We start from the raw sequence: 20,134 nt of genomic DNA, 5'->3' as shown, positions 1-20,134 counted from the left end.
CAATTTATAGTGGAAGCTGTTTCCCTCCAGGTTAAGAAACGTACTCGGTTACTAACGTAACCTCGGTTCTCTCTAGAAGAGGGAACGAGTACTGCGTTCGTAGAACGCTGCGGGAAAAGGTCTCTTTTCACGAAACACTGAAGCAAAATTATCCTTAATTTTCATAAATGTAAAACGCATTGCAGCAGTGCACAGCTATGGCGAGACGGCTCGCTCGCTCATAGGCTGTTCTGCGGCAACTGCATTAGCCTATCGAGCGAGGGCTGATGCAATGTCAGACCAATGAGAGCGCTTCGCGCGCTCCTCGCCACATCCCGCCGAAACGGGTGTGGCAGTCCCCTATAAAAGGAGCTCGAGTAGGCTGATTCAACTGGTTTTCATCGCCGAAGCGAACCAGAGCGAACCGCGCGCACGGCAGGGAACGCAGTACTCGTTCCCTCTTCTAGAGAGAACCGAGGTTACGTTAGTAACCGAGTACGTTCTCTTACGAGAGTTCTCTCGTACTGCGTTCGTAGAACGCTGCGGGAACCACTTGTAAGACGCCGTGCGTGCTGGGATAAGACACCGATCACTGGAAGCCAGTCCAGATATACAGTGCATAATCACCAGGTAGACCCAGAGAGTCTGGAGATAAAAAAGGGGGGGGGGACATCCGCCCTTAAAGGTTGCGTCCTCAGACGCGATATAACGTCACATAGGCAGGGGAAGGCCTGGCTAATGTGGGAAATGTGGGTCTTACACAATTCTGCCCAGAAATTTTTCGGGGCGCTGTGCGCCTGCGAAATCAGTGTCCGGGCTAGACAGCTGACTCGACTATACCGAAAGCAGCTTTGCCTGCAAGGCGGGAACCTCTAGGTTGTAAAACCTTATGAATGTAGACGGTGAGGCCCAGCCTGCCGCCATACATATTTCCTGTAAGGAAATCCCGCTAGACCAGGCCCACGATGAGGCGACGCCCCTCGTGGAGTGCGCTCTCACGCCCAATGGGCACTGAAGGCCCTTGGTGGTGTAAGCCAGCGCTATGGCGTCAACTACCCATCTGGATAGACTCTGTTTCGAAACAGCTGCTCCCTTGGAACGACCGCTGAACGAGACAAAGAGCTGCTCAGTCTGTCTGAAGACAGCAGAGCGGGACACATAAGCTCTTAAAGCCCTAACGGGGCAAAGACAGCTCGAGTCCCCTTCCTCACTCGGTAGGGCGGACAGGGAGATAACCTGAGCCCTAAACGGTGTGTTGAGGGATTTTGGCACGTAACCGTGTCTAGGTTTGAGTATGACCTTGGAGTCATTAGGCCCAAACTCTAAGCACGCTGGGCTCACAGAGAGCGCGTGCAGATCGCCTATGCGCTTCACTGAAGCTAGGGCCAGCAAAAACACTGTTTTGAACGACAGATGTTTGAGGCTGACAGTTTGAATAGGCTCAAAAGGGGGACCTTTCATGGCCGCCAAGACCGTAGAAAGGTCCCACATCGGGACTGAAGGAGGTCTGGGGGGATTCAGCCTCCTAGCTCCTCTGAGGAAGCGGATGACTAAATCGTTCCTTCCTAGTGACTGGCTTAGCGTTGCTGTCGAGAACGCTGCAATAGCCGCCACATAGACTTTGAGCGTGGAGGGGGACCTGCCCTTATCCAACAGCTCTTGTAGGAAGGAGAGAACCTCCGTCACCTCACAATCGAGGGGTGACAGGCCCCGAGCAGCACACCAGCTGGAGAAAACCGACCACTTCGAGGCATAAAGCCGCCTGGTCGACGGTGCTCTAGCCTGAGTGATGGTATTCAGCACTCCCTCCGTGAGGCTAACAGATACCCGTTGAGCGCCCACGCGTGAAGGGACCACAACTCCGGATGTGGGTGCCAAATCGCGCCCTTGGCCTGCGAGAGGAGATCTCTCCTCGAAGGTATCGGCCACGGGGCGGAGTCTGCTAACTGCATCAGGGCTGGAAACCAGGCATGGCTGGGCCAGAACGGTGCTACAAGCAGTACTGGGCATTTCACTTCCCTGACTCGCTCCAATACCTGAGGCAGGAGGGAGACTGGGGGAAACGCGTATAGCGGGCAGTGCGGCCACATGTGAGACAGCGCGCTGTCGTTCTTCGAAAAGAACACGGGGCAATGAGCGTTTTCTGGGGACGCGAATAGGTCCACCTCCGCCCTGCCGAATCTCTGCCACAACAGCTGGACTATTTGTGGGTGTAGAGACCATTCGCCCGTGGGAACGTTGTTCCTGGACAGTCTGTCTGGACCCAGGTTGTGGACCCCAGGCACATGCACTGCTCTCAGCGAGCGCAAGTTGCGCTGAGCCCATGTCAGGAGGCGCTTGGCCAGCCTGTACAGAGTATTGGATCTGAGACCGCCCTGGCGATTTATGTAGGACACCACGGCCGTGTTGTCCGAGCGGACTACGACGTGCTGGTCCTTGATTTGGGGACAAAAGCGCGTCAGCGCGTTGTGAACTGCTAGCATTTCTAAGCAGTTGATGTGATGGAGCTTCTCTCGTTCTGACCACTGGCCAAAGAACGGTCTGCCCTCGAGCAGCGCTCCCCATCCCGAGGTGGATGCGTCCGTAGACACCACTTTCACCCTCGAGGGAGTCCCCAGGCTTACACCCGAACGGTACCAATCGCTCGCCGCCCAAGGTCTCAGGGCTGCCACGCAGTCCCGATCGACTCTGAGGCGTAATCGGCCAAGTGCCCACGCTCTGCGAGGCACTCGCGCTTTTAGCCAGAACTGCAGAGGGCGCATGCGAAGCAAGCCCAACTGGAGAACCGATGCTGCTGAGGCCATAAGACCCAGCAACCTCTGAAACTTTTTGAGCGTGGTAGTCGCACCGCAGCGAAAGGCTTTCGCTGTGTGCTGAATGTGCAGCGCGCGCTGTGTTGACAGCCGCGCCGTCATGGACTGCGAGTCCAGAACGACACCCAGAAACGAGATAGTTTGACTGGGGTTCAGGGAGCTCTTTGTCCAATTGATCATAATACCAAGATTCTCGAGGTGATCGAGTAACATGGTTCTGTGCTCCACGAGCTGTGATCGCGATTGAGCTATGATCAGCCAGTCGTCCAAATAGTTCAGCACTCGCATGCCTCTGAGTTTGAGGGGGGCGAGCGCTGCGTCCATGCATTTCGTAAACGTACGAGGTGCCAGGGACAAGCCGAAAGGCAGGACTGTGTACTGGTATGCCCGACCCTCGAAGGCGAATCTCAAGAATCGCCTGTGACGTGACGCTATCTGTATCTGGAAATACGCGTCTTTCAGATCTATCGACATAAACCAGTCTTCTCGGCGAATATGCGCGAGGATTTTTCTGGTCGTGAGCATTTTGAAACTGCGTTTCACTAAAGCTCTGTTTAGTTGTCTTAGATCCAGAATGGGTCTGATACCTCCGTCCTTTTTCGGGACTAGAAAGTATCTGCTGTATAGCCCCCTTTCGCTTTGAGCTGGGGGTACAAGCTGTACCGCCCCTTTGCTCAACAGTTTTGATATTTCGGCGCGAAGCAGGTGTGCTGCTTCTGAATTCACCGTGGTTTCGACGCGCGCTGTGAAGCGGGGAGGGCGTCGGCAAAACTGTAGCGAGAAGCCTCTCTTTATAATGTCTAGCACCCAGTCTGAAACCCCTGGAAGCGCGGCCCACGCATCTGCATGGCCGGCCAGGGGCTGAATGCGAAGCTCGCTCTGTCCGCAGTGCGGCAGTGGTGCTTCGGGGTGCGATAACATAGGCGTTACGCCTGTGACATATGAGGCGGGGAGCGCGCTTAATACAGCGGGCATAGCGCTCATCCTCGACCGCGTTACAGTGCTTAACTGAGCGAGGGAGGTCTGAGAAGGTCGCATGGGACTCATGTAGCCTGCAGGTGGACGTGGGCGGGGACCGGGCACGTTCACTGCTTTGGTCGCGCTGTCTGTGTGAGCAGCGCGGGCGCGCACAGATCCCGCTTTTACGGGGAGACTGTGATCTGCCAGACATAGTGTTTGTGGGCACTGGGAAGTGGGCACTTTGACTATGTTTAGAGCGCGATCGACCTGAGTCGATCTTATGAGCGCGGGCCCCGTGTGCGGGGCTGTGCTTTTGTGTAGGGATGGGCACAAAGGAGTGGGCATCAGCACTACGTTTATAGCACCATCGGCCGTGGCCGGGACACCAGAAAATACACTCTTTTCGGGATTTATCTGGGTAGCCGTAAAAACGGCTTTTGTGTGCAGGCAAGCGGGCAGCTGTGCGGGCTTGTGTACTGCAGAAAACACTGAAGCAGTCGCAAATCTTGGGACTGAGACAGCGGTGCGCTTTGGTGAGGGCCCGGCCGCAACGGGGCTTACACACCTGCGCTTTCCTAGGCGTGCTAGGACTTCTTTGGGGCTTCCGGCTTCAAAGTGATCCTCGGCCGCGGCCCGCGTCGTGTGGGGCGGCGGCTGGTAGAGCGAGAGCGGGGCTGAGAGCTGCGCTGCTGTCGCTGTGAAGAGGATGCAGAAGGCGGGGGCTGAGGCTGAGAGCTCCGTGAGGCCGGTTTTTCACGGGCCGCTGTAGAGCTGGAGCGCTTCGGCAAGAAGTGCTTAAAAGCCTGAGACGCTTTCTGGGCTTCGGAAAATCTCTCCACGAACTCGGAGAGAGAAGATCCGAAGAGGCCAGCGGGGGAAAGCGGGGCGTCGAGGAACGCGCTGCGCTCTGAGTCACCCATTTCCGTGAGCGTCAGCCAGAGATGCCTTTCTGCTACGGTAGCGGAAGCCATACACCGTCCCACGGCCTGTGCTGCAGCCTTTGTAGCGCGGAGGGAGAGATCCGACGCGCTTCTCAGGTCCGCGATGCAGACATCCTCAGGTCCTATCTCGTCCAGTCGACGGAGGAGATCGCCCTGAAAGATCTGTAGCGTGGCCATGGTGTGTAGAGCCGATGCAGCCTGCCCAGCGGCGGAGAAGATCCGCGCGAGCAGCGTCGACGTAGTTCGACAGGCTTTAGATGGCAACACCGGTTTAGTCCGCCGTCCAGCAGAGGGCGGACAAAGGTGGGTCGCTATCGCCTGTTCCACCGGCGGAAGAGAGAGGTAGCCTCGGTCCTGAGCACCATCCACGGAAGCGAAAGCCGGCGAAACCGAGGATCGTGTCCGTGCGGAAAACGGAGCGTTCCAGGCCTTAGCCACTTCTTCGTGAAGCTCAGGAAGAAAGGGTGCGGGCTTAGACTCCGGAGAAGTACGCTCGCCAGGGAGGAAGCTACCATCCAGCCGGGTGCGAGAGGGGAGCTTCGGTGCAGACCACTCGAGGCCGAGGCTCGCCGCGGCCAGCGCGAGTACCCGCATGAGCTCCCTCTCGATGCTAGCTCTAGCCGAGGGCTTACAAGCAGGAGGCGTGAGATCCGCAGAGCTCGCCCAATCCTCACTGCCCGATGCTAGCAGAGAGCAGGAATCTTTCTCCACCGACTCAGCTTCAGAAGCGGCTCCCTCAGATGAAGCGGCGGCAGACTGCGGTCGCTGTGTACTGGGAAGTGCTTCGGGGGAAGCTGGCGAAGCAGGCGGGCGAACCGGCGAGCTTTGTCGGGAAGAGACTGGTTCAGGGGCCCGTTGCGAGCGGCGCTTTTTACGGCGCGGCATCGCGGCAGGGCGTGCAGGCTCGGAGAAGTGCGCGAGGCGAGTCCTCAGAGTCACCATCGGCAGAAGCTCGCAGTGAGGGCAGCCGCCGTCAGCGAGCGCGAGCGCTGCGTGAGCCTCACCCAGGCAGGAGACGCAGATGACATGGCGGTCTCCCTCGGAGAGTGGGGCTCGGCACGAACCACAGGATGGCATCTTGAAAAAGACGCGGCTCTTTTAGAGGGTGAGTGTTCGGAGAACACAATACACACACACACAAACAGAGCAGAAAAGGATATGTAGCGCCGGAAAGCGCAGCAGGTACGGCTTGTAGAAGGCGGCGAAGGCCAGCAGCTTCAAGGGCTCGTCCCGCTGAGATGCTTGTTCTCGACGGCGTTAGCTTCTTCGTGATCCAGCGATGCGTGCGCTTCGCTGAAGAGATGAAAATCAGTTGAATCAGCCTACTCGAGCTCCTTTTATAGGGGACTGCCACACCCGTTTCGGCGGGATGTGGCGAGGAGCGCGCGAAGCGCTCTCATTGGTCTGACATTGCATCAGCCCTCGCTCGATAGGCTAATGCAGTTGCCGCAGAACAGCCTATGAGCGAGCGAGCCGTCTCGCCATAGCTGTGCACTGCTGCAATGCGTTTTACATTTATGAAAATTAAGGATAATTTTGCTTCAGTGTTTCGTGAAAAGAGACCTTTTCCCGCAGCGTTCTACGAACGCAGTACGAGAGAACTCTCGTAAGAGAACCAGGTTAAGACCCCTTGTGGTGAAAATCAAGTTTATCCCACTGTATTTTTCTGTTAATAAGAAACATCGGTGACATATAGCGGGTGAATTATGTATATTAAGATGTTATGATGAACTTCATGCCTTTCTCCACTGACTTTTAATGGTATTCAAAGCGTTTGTTATGATGCTGATTTTAAGAAGGAAGCTGTCTGACTCTGAGATGGTGAACAGGAACATGGTTTGTGTAACATTAACAACACATTCTTAGCTGTTTGATAACGTATTCAAGCCAAAGCCAAATCATAGCAATTATTATTATGTGACCGACATTGCAGAGAGCGATACATAAAACACATTACCATTCTGATACATCAACTAGTAGATGACCCTATGTAATTTGGTCTTCCTTTTCTTCTGAATCAGTTTCTCGATAAAATGTATATGGATTAATTAAACCAGTATTTCCACTTGCCATTGTGTCACATTTACTACAGTAAAGTTGACCAAGTGAATCAGGTAGGTCTGAGCTTGTGTCACAGTGTGGAAGCGGGACTGATTTGCATATTCATGAATACATGTTTAGTAAATGAGGCAAGGGTGTAGAATTACATTCAAGCATTTTTAAGGCATGAAGAAATTAATTTCACAAGAAAAACGACAACATTTTACCTTTGATAAACAAATACCTTTGATAATGAAAGAAATAGTTTTATCCTTTAAAACTCATACTATAGGGGGAATTTAAAAACAGTTATGTGATTAATTTAACCCTTTTACCTGAGTCTCTCCAGCGTACAGTTTGTATTTTCTAATCCGTTCTGGAGTTTCTTCACTCCTGAATCCTGCAGATTATTGTTGCTGATGTCAAGCTCTTTCAGACTGGAGTTTGATCTCAGGACTGTAGCGAGAGCTGAACAGCTTTCCTCTGTTAGACCACACTTACGCAGCCTAAAATGATGGAACAGGACAGAGAATTAATACTTATATTTAGTGATCACTAAGAATGTGTCTTTTGGCCAGTGTTTGGTTCATTTGATTGCTTTATAATAATTAAAAATGTACTTTTATGTAAACAGAGCTGCAATGTTTACTTTGGAAAATAATTTGATTATTTCTTTGAGAGAGTTAGATCTATCTATCTATCTATCTATCTATCTATCTATATATATATATATATATATATATATATATATATATATATATATATATATATATATATATATTGTGTGTGTGTGTGTGTGTGTGTGTGTGTGTTAAACAATGTGTCAAAAAATTGATCAGAAGTAAAAAAAAATTATTTCAGCACCAATGTTGGCATTTTTTAAGATAATCTAATCAAATGGACATGTATAAATCAAATTTAAATATAGCATGCAGAAATGTAGATTAATGTTATTACAAACTTCAGTTTCTCTAATCTGCATTGTGTATTTTCCAACAGAGGACAGATCTTCTTCATTCCAGAGTTTCCTATTTTATTCTCACTCAGATCCAGCTCTATCAGGTTTGAAGGGTTTGAATTAAACGCTGATGTCAGAGCAGCACAACCTTCTGCTGTAATACTGTTATTATTCAGCCTGAAGAGAAAGAAAACAAAGACAGGAAACATACTTCAGTTTATCACAAAACATTTTTAATGAACAATGATAGTGTCACATGTATGTTCTGTGTTCCCTACTTCATTGTGTATTTAGTTCTGTCCTGTGACCTAGTTTTCCTCAGTCTGTTTATTTATTCATACATTCACCTCCTCAGCGAAAAGCTGAGGATGCAGTGCACCTGCTGCTCATTATGTACCTGTGCTGCGAGGCAGAGCAGCTGATGCAAATCATTGCATGCCAATGTTCATTGGCTCATTTAGTTACACTCAAAGTAGATTGGCCACTCTAACGAGATTCCTATTAGTCCGTCACAATGTACGATTCTGTTCCCTCCTTCAGGGAACGAGGGGTTACCATATGTAACTGAGAAGTTCTCCTGTGGTTTATATCTGGATTAAAGGCTATTTTGCTTGAATCTTCATCCACGTGCGCTTCCTACTAGCAGCAACCGCGACAGATAGTTTTAGTCCATACCAGTTAAATATATTTAACATGTTAAGTATTAAACCAAGGGAAATACTCACATCAGTGTGTTGAGTTTACAGTGTTTATCCTTCAGTAGAGCAGCGATCTGATTCACTCCTGTGTCTTTTAGTTCACGTTCACTCAGATTCAGTTCTCTCTGGAGTAACGGGTTTTTACCTACAATTCCTCTCACATACTGACAGGCTTTATCTGCAGCAGGACTCAAAAACCTATAAAGCCATTAGTGAAACAGCATTTCTGTTAATTATTCATATGCATATAAAATATTTTTTTATTATTTCATCACGTCTCACCTCAGAGTTTTCAGCGAACACTTCTGATCCTGTAGTAAATCACTGAGCTCCTTCACTCCTGATTGTCCAGGATCATTTCCTCTGAGATCCAGCTCTATCAGGTGTGAAGATCTCAGAGCTGAAGCCAGAGCTTTATAACCTTCTTCTGTGATACTGCAGTCTGAAAGTCTACGAAAAAGAGATTTAAAGAATAAAAAAGTTATACAATATCACTTCAAAAATTTATATCATAAAAATAATCAAATGCCTTTTCTCTTATAAGTAAATAAAATAATTTGACAGAGGCATGTTTTCTCCTGTTTCTTTAATTCACAATAGTAACTTAACTTTAATATTTAAAACAAACAATGGTTAATTGACCTGAGTCTCTCCAGTGTACAGTTTGTATTTTCTAATCCGTTCTGGAGTTTCTTCACTCCTGAATCCTGCAGATTATTGTTGCTGATGTCAAGCTCTTTCAGACTGGAGTTTGATCTCAGGACTGTAGCGAGAGCTGAACAGCTTTCCTCTGTTAGACCACACTTACGCAGCCTAAAATGATGAACAGAAGAGGGAGAATTTACAAACACAAAAGTACTTGATTCCAACATAACTGAGAATTGTGTTTTTGGTATAAGATGTCTTTAACATAATTTAAATCAACAATACTAAATGTAAAATACTCACATCAGTGTGTTGAGTTTACAGTGTTTATCCTGCAGTAGAGCAGCGATCTGATTCACTCGTGTGTCTCCTAGTTCACGTTCACTCAGATTCAGCTCTCTCAGGAGTAACGGGTTTTCACCCACTATTTCACTCACATACTGACAGGCTTTATCTGCAGCAGGACCCAAAAACTTGAGGACCAGTCTTGTAGTTCTAAAAAAAATGGTAACATATGTTTAATTAAAATAAATACTTACAAAAAAAAAAAATACAGTGCATTCTAAAAATTGTCTAAAGATTATTTCTCAAGTAGCCTACTGCATGGCTGAAGTAGTTCCGCATTAGTTTTGTTGTCTGCATTACAGTTCTATAAGACTATAATTAAAATGTTGCATTGGAATTACATTAAGTGTGAAAATACACTATATCAGTGATTCTCAACCAGTGGACAGTGGCTATTTCTGAAAATCACGACTCCTGGAGGAGACAGACCCAGCCCTGGCTTTGCTCTGTCCCGTCCACGCTATGTGACTGTACATGGACAGAACATAAAGCCTTCGGACCTCAGACCAGCTCTTGGTCTGGCCAGCAGAAGGGAAAGGCTGTCTTCAAGCAGAGGATGGCCCACTGGATAGTTGATGCCAACTAGTTGATGCCACTTGATAGTTGTGCCTTACCAAGCACAAGACGTGCCTTGCTCGCTCAGGATGCGAGCTGGCGCTGGCACATGGCGCCTCGCTGACAGATATTTGTAGTGCTGCGGGCTGGGCGACACTCAACACGTTGGCTAGATTCTATAGTCTACGTGTAGAGCCGGTATCCTCCTGTATTCTCACCTCAAACGGGTAGGGGTACCGAGAGGCCCGGCTCAATGTTGGCATGCTCCCCCAAAATTGCTCCAGAGAGTCCCCTATGGACAGACCCTGTTGAGTCCCGTCACCCATGGCAGCCGGACGTGCAGAGTGTCCTGCGCCAGACCTATATTCCGCCGTAAACTTGTGAACCGGGTCAAGGCTGGGTGCCATATGTGTGACCCTAAGGGGATCCCATATGTGTACTTTTCCACGGTTGCTCTTTCCCTTGGGAGGACCCATCTCTTACAAGGTTGTAGTCACTCTAGTAACTTTCATATGTAGTACAACCCTATCTCCACATAACTCCTTCTGGGAAGGATGTGGCTTCCGCAGCGTCCCTTTTCCAGTGTGAAAACCTGAAGATGTGATGCACCTGTTGCTCATTATATACCCCCGCTGCGAGGCAGAGCAGCAGATTTCAATAATCACATGCCAATGTGCATAGGCTCGTTTTAGGTACACTTAAAGTAGATTGGCCTCTCTAGTGAGATTCCTATTCGTCGGTCACCAAAGTGACGTTTCCTTTCCCTCCTTCAGGGAACGAGGGTTACATACGTATCCGAGACGTTTTGCATCGTGGCCGCAGTACCACTTGGGGTGTGCTTTTTATTCTGCTTTTCCTAATATATTTTTATTCATTTTACCTGGCCACCATATTTCCTTATGTCGTTTTTAATGCAGAGAGAGAGGTGCACTCAAAGCATCGAGTGGAACTGACGGGAGTCTGAGACAGTTTCCCTTACGAAAATTGACTGTTTTTTGGGGTATTGATTACCATTTGTATAACCACAATAATACCATAGTTAAACTAGTTTTTGTAGCAAAACCATGGTTAATATGTGGTTACCATGGAATAACTACAATAACATGTTTTTGTTTGTTTTTGTAGTAAAACTACAGAGTTCTCTTGTGAGTCAATGATGGGGGGGGGGGGGGGGGGCAGGCAAAATGGCAGAAGTGCCAATGCACCAATTACAACAAACAATCGTGAGTTCACACAACAGTTTAGGACACAGTTAAAGGGGCAGCTAAAATGACAACAGCTTATGGACTTTTGAAAGAACAAAACAAGTGGGTACATGCAAATATTAATCCTTAGAAGTCGTAATACGAAAAAAGCCCTCGGCAAAAAGTATATATCGTTTATGTGCGTATGGCCCTGACTACACCACTGCTGAAGATAGAGGAAGTACATTGATATTACCTGCCATATGAAGATTTCTTTCATAGTATTTTAAAGGTCCTTTAGTCATTTCAAAGCTTTTATAAATTTCTTTTTGACGGTTTCATTCTCTTTCAGCTAAAAACTATTGCATTTTATTGTCTTAACACTCACCCCAGTCTTTTCAGCTGATTCCACAAACTCTGTTGTACATCATAGAGCTCCTTCACTCCTGATTGTCCAGGATCATTTCCTCTGAGATCCAGCTCTATCAGGTGTTTAGAGTTTGATCTCAGAGCTGTAACCAGAGCTTTATAACCTTCTTCTGTGATACTGCAGTCTGAAAGTCTACAAAACATGAAACTTTAATTAAATGTAACATTGTGTTTCAAATTAAATTATCAGATGAATTATAACTTAAACTGAATCAGAATGATCAGCGCACGTAGAAATGTTCATCAAATACAATATTTACAATTTGTCTGTTTTAGTTTTTTGAGTTTCGAAGTTTTCTTCCCACTAGACATGTGACAGTATCAAAATTAAAACATTTAAATACTGTTTGACTTCCTTCTCTGTGTCAGGAAGATGTCAAACAAAAAGCAGAGTTTTGTTTACGGAGGTGCTGTTCCATCAGTGCAATCCACTGTCAGAGAGTGAACTTGCTAATTCATTCAGCCCATCTTCTTCTTTCATTTATGCTTCTCCTCCGTATTGGGGTTGTTTACATCAGAGTGAGCATGCCTCTTTAATGCAGCAAATTTTAACCAGGTAATTCTAAAAATTAATTCTAAAAATCTAAATTTATAATACAGAAACTCTCTTTAATACATTTGCAAATATTTTTAAGTGCCCACAACAACAATTATGTGCATGTTCATTACCGTACACTTGCACATCTACTTTCCACTTCCCAGTACATTTCGTTTTAGCACTTTATGGTTAATATATTAACAGATAATTACATTTTATTAAGGCTGTTACATGTAACACAGTTAACATTGAAAATTGATCCCCTGCTGATTTTGTAAGTTCGCCCACTTACAAAGAAATGAAGGGTCTATAATTTTTATGGTAGGTTTATTTTAATGGATAGAGACAGAATATCAAGCAAAAAATCCAGAAAAACACATTATATAAAGGTTGTAAATTGATTAGCATTTTATCGAGTGAAATAAGTATTTGATCTCCAACCAACCAACAAGAATTCTGCCTCCCACAAATTGGTTATGTGCCCATGTGAAACACAGATTAGTCCTGTCACTTTAAGAAAGTACTACTAGCGCAGTGGACACCTGTCCACAGAATCTGCATCTTCCATTCCAACCTCTCCACCACCATGGGCAAGACCAAAGAGCTGTCAAATGTCAGGGACCAGATTGTAGACCTGCACAAGGCTGGAATGGGATACAAGACCATCAGCAAAAAGACTAGCGAGAAGGAGACTTTTGTTGGTGTGATTATTTGGAAATGGAAGAAATACAAAATGAAAAATCAAATCGCCCTCGGTCTGTAGATCCATGCAAGATCTCGCCTCATGAGGTAAGGATGAACATGAGAAAGGTGAGGGATCAGCCCAGAACTACACGGGAGGAGCTTGTTAATGATCTCAAGGCAGTTGGGACTACAGTTACCCAGCATACCATTGGTAACCATTGGCAACGGACTGAAATCCTTCAGCGCCTGCAAGGTCCCCCTGCTCAAGAAGGCACATGTTCAAGCCCATCTGAAGTTTGCCAATAAACATATAATGATTCAGAGAAGGCTTGGGAGAAAGTGCTGTGGTCAGATGAGACCAAAATTGAGCTCTTTGGCATCAACTCAACTCGCTGTATTTGGAGGAAGAGAAATGCTGACTATGACCCCAAGAGCACCATCCCTACAGTCAAGCACGGAGGTGGAAACATTTTGGGCTGTTTCTGTTGTAAGGGTACAGGACGACTTCACTGTATTGAGGGGCCGATGGACAGGGCCATGTACCGTCCTTCAGCCAGAACACTGAAGATGGGTCGTGGATGGGTCTTCCAGCATGACAATGACCCAAAACATACCTCCAAGGCAACAAAGGAGTGGCTCAAGAAGAAGCACATTAAGGTCTTGGAGGGGCCTAGCCAGTCTACAGACTTTCATAGTATAGAAAATCTGTGGAGGAACCCGAACCATTGAGTTGCTAAGCGACAGCCGAGAAACTTTAAGGATTTTGAAAGCATCTGTAAAGAGGAGTGGACCAAAATCCCTCCTGAGATGTGTGCAAACCTGATGACCAACTACAAGAAACTTCTTATCTCTGTGCTTGCCAACAAAGGTTTCTCCACCAAGAACTAAGTCATGTTTTGCTTGTGGATCAAATACTTATTTCACTTACTGAAATGCTATTCAGTGTTATTTTATTAGGGGTACAGGAAAAAGAGAAACAGGTTGATAAAGTTGCATATAACCTATATCTACATCATTACGAAGGATCTGTACCACATTAAAGCTACAATATGTAATTATTTTTTACAGCTAGGGGTCGCTAACCTCTTACAATAACAAAGGCGTAAGTTGATGACGCAGTGAATAAGCAGAATCATGGAACTTGTAGTCATGCCGATGGATCTAATAATGTTTATGGATGAGTGAATACATTCATGTTTTTTAACGTGGCTGTGGTATGAAGCAGGAGGTGATTGCTAACGAGAGACAGATATCAGCGCCACACGCGAGTCCCGCAGATATAAAGGAATGAGGACATTTCATTCTACCAAACTACCCGCAAGTGCTGAATAATACTCACAGGTCAGTTTATTTGACGAATTAAACTTGTGAGGTAACATACTGATCATATTCTAACATTTCATCATGTTGAGCTTTATGACATTGATTATTTTTATGAACATTTGCTCAGCTGTCTAATAAAGTACATGCAAGAGCGGCGTCTCTGTCAAGTCGTGACTCGTGAAGCTCTGTCAAGTCTAAGTTAGTCGCAGACGCTAGCTCTCAACATCTCGAAAACGCCACGCCGATATTGATCTTCGTTTTAGTTCTCCTTTCGTCCCAAAGTCTGCTTGCCATGGTCCATAATGTTTGAACGAAACAACAACAGCGTGAGCGCGCCACTAGATGTAACGCAGTTGTCCACGTCTGCCGCCATGGTTACTATTGCAGTACGAGTGGTAACCAGGGATAACAGGGATATTACGTCATTGACAGGCGACAAGTTACGAGGGACGGGCACCATTTAAAATTGTGAATTTCTTTGAATTTACAAATTCTTGGAAACATTTAGGATAATGTAAGCACACAATTGAAAGAAATATATAACACTGTGCAAGTGGTTTTTGGATATTTAGATACTTAAAATTCTTACATATTGCACCTTAAAACACACTTTTGTGTATTCATGTTTGATATCATATATTGTTTATAAAAACTAAACTATACAAAATTTGACTTAACTTTAAACTTAATTTGTGGCAATTAGGAGTTTGTTGAGGCAAAACTCGAAGCTAATAGTTAATAATGAGTATTGGACTCAACTGAGTATTCTTCCATTTTTTTGCTCTTCAGGAGGCAAGCAAATTCAGTAAATATATAATATCTCTGATTGATGTGGTGTTGAGTGTATCTGATGGTGAACTGAACTCACTTAAGAATCTTCAGTGTTGATTTCTTCAGTCCCTTACAGATCTCTTTGACTCCAGAGTCCAGCAGACGGCTGTTGTTCAGGTTCAGCTCTTTCAGGATGGTTTTAGAGGAGAGAACAGTAGCTATAACTGAACAGCTTTTCTCTGCCAGCTTACAATTATTCATCCTGAACACAGAAACACCATAATTTATTATTCAGTACATATTTAACACACATCAGATCAACAGCTCTTCATATCTGCTCACACAAGTGCCTGACAGTCTTTTATAATGAATAAACAGAAGTTATAATGTATAAATCACATCGACTCACTTGATTTTCTCCACTTTACTATGAGTGTCCATCAAAAGAGCAGAGAGCTTCTCTCCATCCAGATCTCCTAATTTATCTTCACTCAGATCCAGTTCTGTCAGTATTAATGGACTTTTACCCAGAACTTCAGCGAGATAGTCACACGCTTCCTGTGCAGCAGCACTTTTCAAAAACCTACAGGAAGTAGAAAATTTAGATTTGATAATTGAAAAGAAAAGAAAAAAGGATAAAAGAAAAAAAAAACTAATTTGAATATAATAATAAATAAAAAAATGTTTAAATAATGTTGTTAGAATGTCATGCCTTTTGCAGCTCCCATCCTCCTTATGGATCCAGTAAAGCAATAAAATATGGCAACGTGTAGAATGTGTTAAAGTCATAGTTTTGGTAAATATTTCCAGTTTTTCTGAATTGCAATTCAGTAAATTCCTTTTCATGCCATTCTAATTCTGCATTGGCCATTTGTCACATCTACTGACCTGCACACCTCTGACTCTATGTCTGTGGCTTATTTTGAAAAATCAAAGGCTTTTCTCACCTGATGTTCTTTAATTTACAGCTTTCAGACCGCAGTAATTCATTGAGCTCCTTCACTCCTGATCGTCCAGGATCATTTCCTCTGAGATTCAGCTCTGTCAGGTTTGAGTTTGATTTCAGAGATGAGGTCAAAGTTTTATATCCTTCTTCAGTGATACTGCAGCCTGAAAGACTATACATACACATACAAAAACATATACATGTTAAGTACTGCAACCAATGCCTTATTGACAACACCTGCTTCATTTGCATTTCTAAATATTTCATAAAATATTTAAAGTGTTCAGACTGAAATTAAAATGATTAACTGAAACGGATTTTTTTTCAGTTAATCTAATCAAATGGACATTTATAAATCTGTTATCATGCAGAAATGAAGATAAATTAATACACACTTCAGTTTCTCTAATCTGCATTGTGTATTTTCCAACAGAGGACAGATCTTCTTTATTCCAGAGTTTCCCAGTTTATTTCGACTCAGATCCAGCTCTATCAGGTTTGAAGGGTTTGAATTAAACGCTGAAGTCAGAGCAGCACAACCTTCTGCTGTAATACTGTTATTATTCAGCCTGAAGAGAAGAGAAAAAAGAAAAGAAAAGACAAGACAAGAAGGTCTCCTCAGGGTTTTTTTCTGCCAAAAAACACGTCTACAGTAACAGAAGGGTTTTCATAGTCAAAGAGAGTAGGCCTACTTTCTTAAAGAACATGCATTTCAATAACACAGCAAAACTAGCAAAATGTAAGTAAAAACTTCTTATGCAATTAAGTAAACAATCAGTGTAAAATCCAAGCAAATCATGAGCAATGAGACAAACACAACAGAACAGAGACATTTTTTTTTCAGGTAGGAAATACTACATGTAAAAAATAAGGTAAAGAAATACTACAACAATTTAATCAAATCATAAAATTAAAAAAACAGCATAGTCCGCATGAAATAAATATTGATACAGGAGTTTTTCAGTCAGTTAATTGTGTTTGGTTAACACTAAGGACACAGAGAGCAGCAGGTAGGCTATATTAAAAAATGTCACCTAATGCACAGATTCAATATATTGATTTACATCTGATTTTACAACTGTTTACGCCCGACTAGGTTTACCTGGATACTTGCCAAGTCAGGCATTTTGACAAACAGTGTGTATTGTAAAACTATACTGTACTATTGTACAAGAGTGTACTGAATATTAATGATGGATGGATTGTGGGAATCTATGTTTTGATAATCATTCTGAATCTGATCCAGATGTAATCTTTGGGCCTGTTTACACCTGGTCAGTTCTTGTGTTTTTACTGATCGAATATCTTGATTTATCAAAACGATTCCATTTAAACTTGGTCACATAAATGTGTCTCCGTAAAACAGATATAAATCTGATCTTCAATTCCCGCGCTATATGCAGATTTAATGGAGTTCACGTCACCGAAAACAACAAATATTTATTTATTTTTTTTAAATAAAAGCAGAAGGTCCATTTTTTTTCTTCTTCTTAGGATACATTGTCTATTCAGATATTCATGCAACAAAATTTTCTCGGGGCCATGAAAGTGTGGTGAAAATTATCAAAAATGCTGGCAACTTTTTAAAAAAAGATGAAAATGGTCAAGTGCAATGGGCTATGCAGGGGAACTGAATTGGGTGCTCGCATGCTGACATGCTTCATGTGTGTGCACACAGGGGGCCACCTGTAAGCTTATGAGTACAGAATGTACTTCATTTTTACAGTTCATTGCACTTTTAATAACTTATCAATCATGTTTCACTATTTTCTAACTCATGTTAACTTTAACCCTGCGCTCTGCAGATACACTAACCTGTGATATTAAATATCAAAATCACTATGGATTGAAGCTTGTCGCTCAGGATGTGTGATACTGACAAAAAAAATGGTCAATCTCAATATTTTCTGGGATTTTATTGATAGCAGTGACAGAAATCACTTTTCAAATATGTTTAAATAGATTTTTACCTTTTATGGGCATTTTAGCTTTATGAAGCATTTTTTTCTAACCTAATTAAATGTGTGCATCCTATTTTGCATTAAATTCTTACATTTAATCAATGAAGTCAATTAGAATAATAAGACAAAATGGCTGTTACCAAGAAAATTAAATCAGTATCAACAAAATTCATTACAATGCAGAGAAAACACAGAAGCTGCATCTGAAGTGACATTTAGATGCATTTACACAGACTGTTTAAAGGGCACCTAATATGCAAAATTCACTTTTACATGGTGTTTGAACATAAATGTGTGTTGGCAGTGTGTTCACAACCACCCTATAATGATGAAAATCCACACAGTGCTTTTTTTAAAATCTCCATAAATCATAAACACTGTCTCAAAACAAGCCGTTCTCAGATTCTAGGCAATGTGATGTCACTTTGCACAGGCCCCGCCCACGACTGTTGATTGACACTGCAGTTTGAGCATAGACGCGCCCTGAGTGAGCTGGACAGACACAGTCCACCGGTGTTTCGACGCCGGAGCAGCTGTAGACAATAATGTCTCCTAAGCAATTGAGGTTTTTTGTTGTTGGATGTGAGAATGAACATAGCAGTCTTCATTTACTCTCATTGTTACTCGAGGATGGATCAGTACAACTGTTCGTGATCCAGCTTAAGGTCTCCGGAGCGACAGGCCTAACGTTACTGATCACGGCAGATATTTAAGTGAGAGCACACACTTTATGACAGCTCATCGAGTCGTTTTACGGATATAAAGTTTACCAGTTTATTAAGCGCCCACTGAAAAGGTGTGTATATATTTGTTTACTGTTAGTTGTAACCAGTGTTTTGTGTACTTTGCTGTGTATGTTCCATTATAATGAAAGGGAGAGAGAGAGAGTTTATGGACAAGACTTTTCTTATACTGTGTTTATTCAGCTCTTACAGTGATTTTCTGGAGTAAAACTAACACTTCATCTTTTGTGTGCTGTACATTAAACTTAATTAAACTCCTCAGTATATTTTGGTCATCATTCGGACGGGGTTTGCTACAGCAGGCTTGTATTAATAGTGGATAAAAGCAGATGACCAAAATAACTTTAATTAAACTAAACTATACCTGTTAAATCTCCATACAGCAAAAATTCTCTGTCTCTGTGGGCATTATTGTCCGACTCCGGGTCGAAATGAACACCGCTACTGAGAGTTTTTGTTTTGATATTATCAATACAGAGGGCATAATAGGTGCCCTTTAATAAAACTCAGTGGGACATGAATACATTTAACCTGCAGTTACAAATGCATAAATAATATTTTGATGTTTTCAAGGGCACCTATTATGCCCCTTTTCACAAGATGTAAAATAAGTCTCTGATGTCCCCAGAGTGTGTATGTGAAGTTTTAGCTCAAAATACCCAACAGATAATTTTTTACAGCATGTTTAAATTGTCATATTTTGGGGCTCAGAAAAACGCACCGTTTTAGTGTGTATCCCTTTAAATGCAAATTAACTGCTGCTGCCGGCCCAGGGGGCGGAGCCTCACGAGCTTGCACTAAGAGCCAGGACAATCTCATCTGATAATATCAAAACAAAAACTCTCAGTAGCGGTGTTCATTTTGACCTGGAGTCAGACAATAATGCCCACAGAGCCAGAGATTATTTGCTGTATGGATATAGAACAGGTATAGTTTAGTTTAATTACGGTTATAACTAATTTGTCATCTGCTTTTATCCACTATTAATACAAGCCTGCTGTAGCAAACCCCGTCTGAATAATGACCAAAATATACTGAGGAGTTCAATGAAGTTTATTGTACATCACACAAAAGATGAAGTGTTAGTTTTGCTCCAGAAAATCACTGTAAGAGCTACACAGTGCATGTTAAAGTCTTTTCTATAAACTCTCTCTCTCTCCCTTTCATTGTCATCGACATACACAGCGAAGTACACAAAAAACTCGTTACAACCAACCAACAGTAAACAAATATATACACACCTTTTCAGTGGGTGCTTAATGGGGGGGTGAAATGCTATTTCATGCATACTGAGTTTTTTACACTGTTAAAGAGTTGGATTCCCATGCTAAACATGGACAAAGTTTCAAAAATTAAATTGTACGTTTGAAGGAGTATTTCTGTGCCAAAAATTGTCCTTCCGGTTTGTCACAAGTTTCGGAAAGTTTTTTTCGAGTATGGGTCTGCGTGACGTCAGTTGGGGCGGAATTTCCTTATATGGGTCCTAAGGGCACTTCTGCTGCCGGAAGACCGCGGGCACGCGCGTGCAACCGTAGACGCGCAACCGTAGACCAGAGCAAGAGAGCGAAAGCAGTTCGCCATCAAAGCGCTCTGCTCGGCTTTAGGGAAGTCAATGTCACCA

General features: G+C 43.9%; 1 protein-coding gene across 1 annotated transcript in view; it reads right to left on the bottom strand.

Moving 5' to 3' along the window:
* The window catches only part of LOC311089879 (uncharacterized protein), an 832,216-nt gene that overhangs the window by 64,457 nt on the left and 747,625 nt on the right, over positions 1-20,134 (bottom strand). Inside the window, exons 83-92 of the mRNA XM_084124910.1 lie at positions 16,205-16,378; positions 15,811-15,981; positions 15,273-15,446; positions 14,961-15,125; positions 11,507-11,680; positions 9,338-9,529; positions 9,032-9,202; positions 8,672-8,839; positions 8,417-8,587; positions 7,069-7,239 (exon numbers count right to left, since the gene is read on the bottom strand). Coding sequence (XP_083981036.1) covers positions 7,069-7,239; positions 8,417-8,587; positions 8,672-8,839; positions 9,032-9,202; positions 9,338-9,529; positions 11,507-11,680; positions 14,961-15,125; positions 15,273-15,446; positions 15,811-15,981; positions 16,205-16,378 — 1,731 coding nt within the window. The remainder of the gene's footprint in view (positions 1-7,068; positions 7,240-8,416; positions 8,588-8,671; positions 8,840-9,031; positions 9,203-9,337; positions 9,530-11,506; positions 11,681-14,960; positions 15,126-15,272; positions 15,447-15,810; positions 15,982-16,204; positions 16,379-20,134) is intronic.

The sequence above is a fragment of the Abramis brama genome, assembly GCF_963993115.1.
Source record: "Abramis brama genome assembly, chromosome: 9".
NCBI classification, from domain to species: domain Eukaryota; kingdom Metazoa; phylum Chordata; class Actinopteri; order Cypriniformes; family Leuciscidae; genus Abramis; species Abramis brama.
The sequence above is the reverse complement of the archived record's forward strand: the minus strand, read 5'-3'. Positions and strand labels throughout refer to the sequence as shown.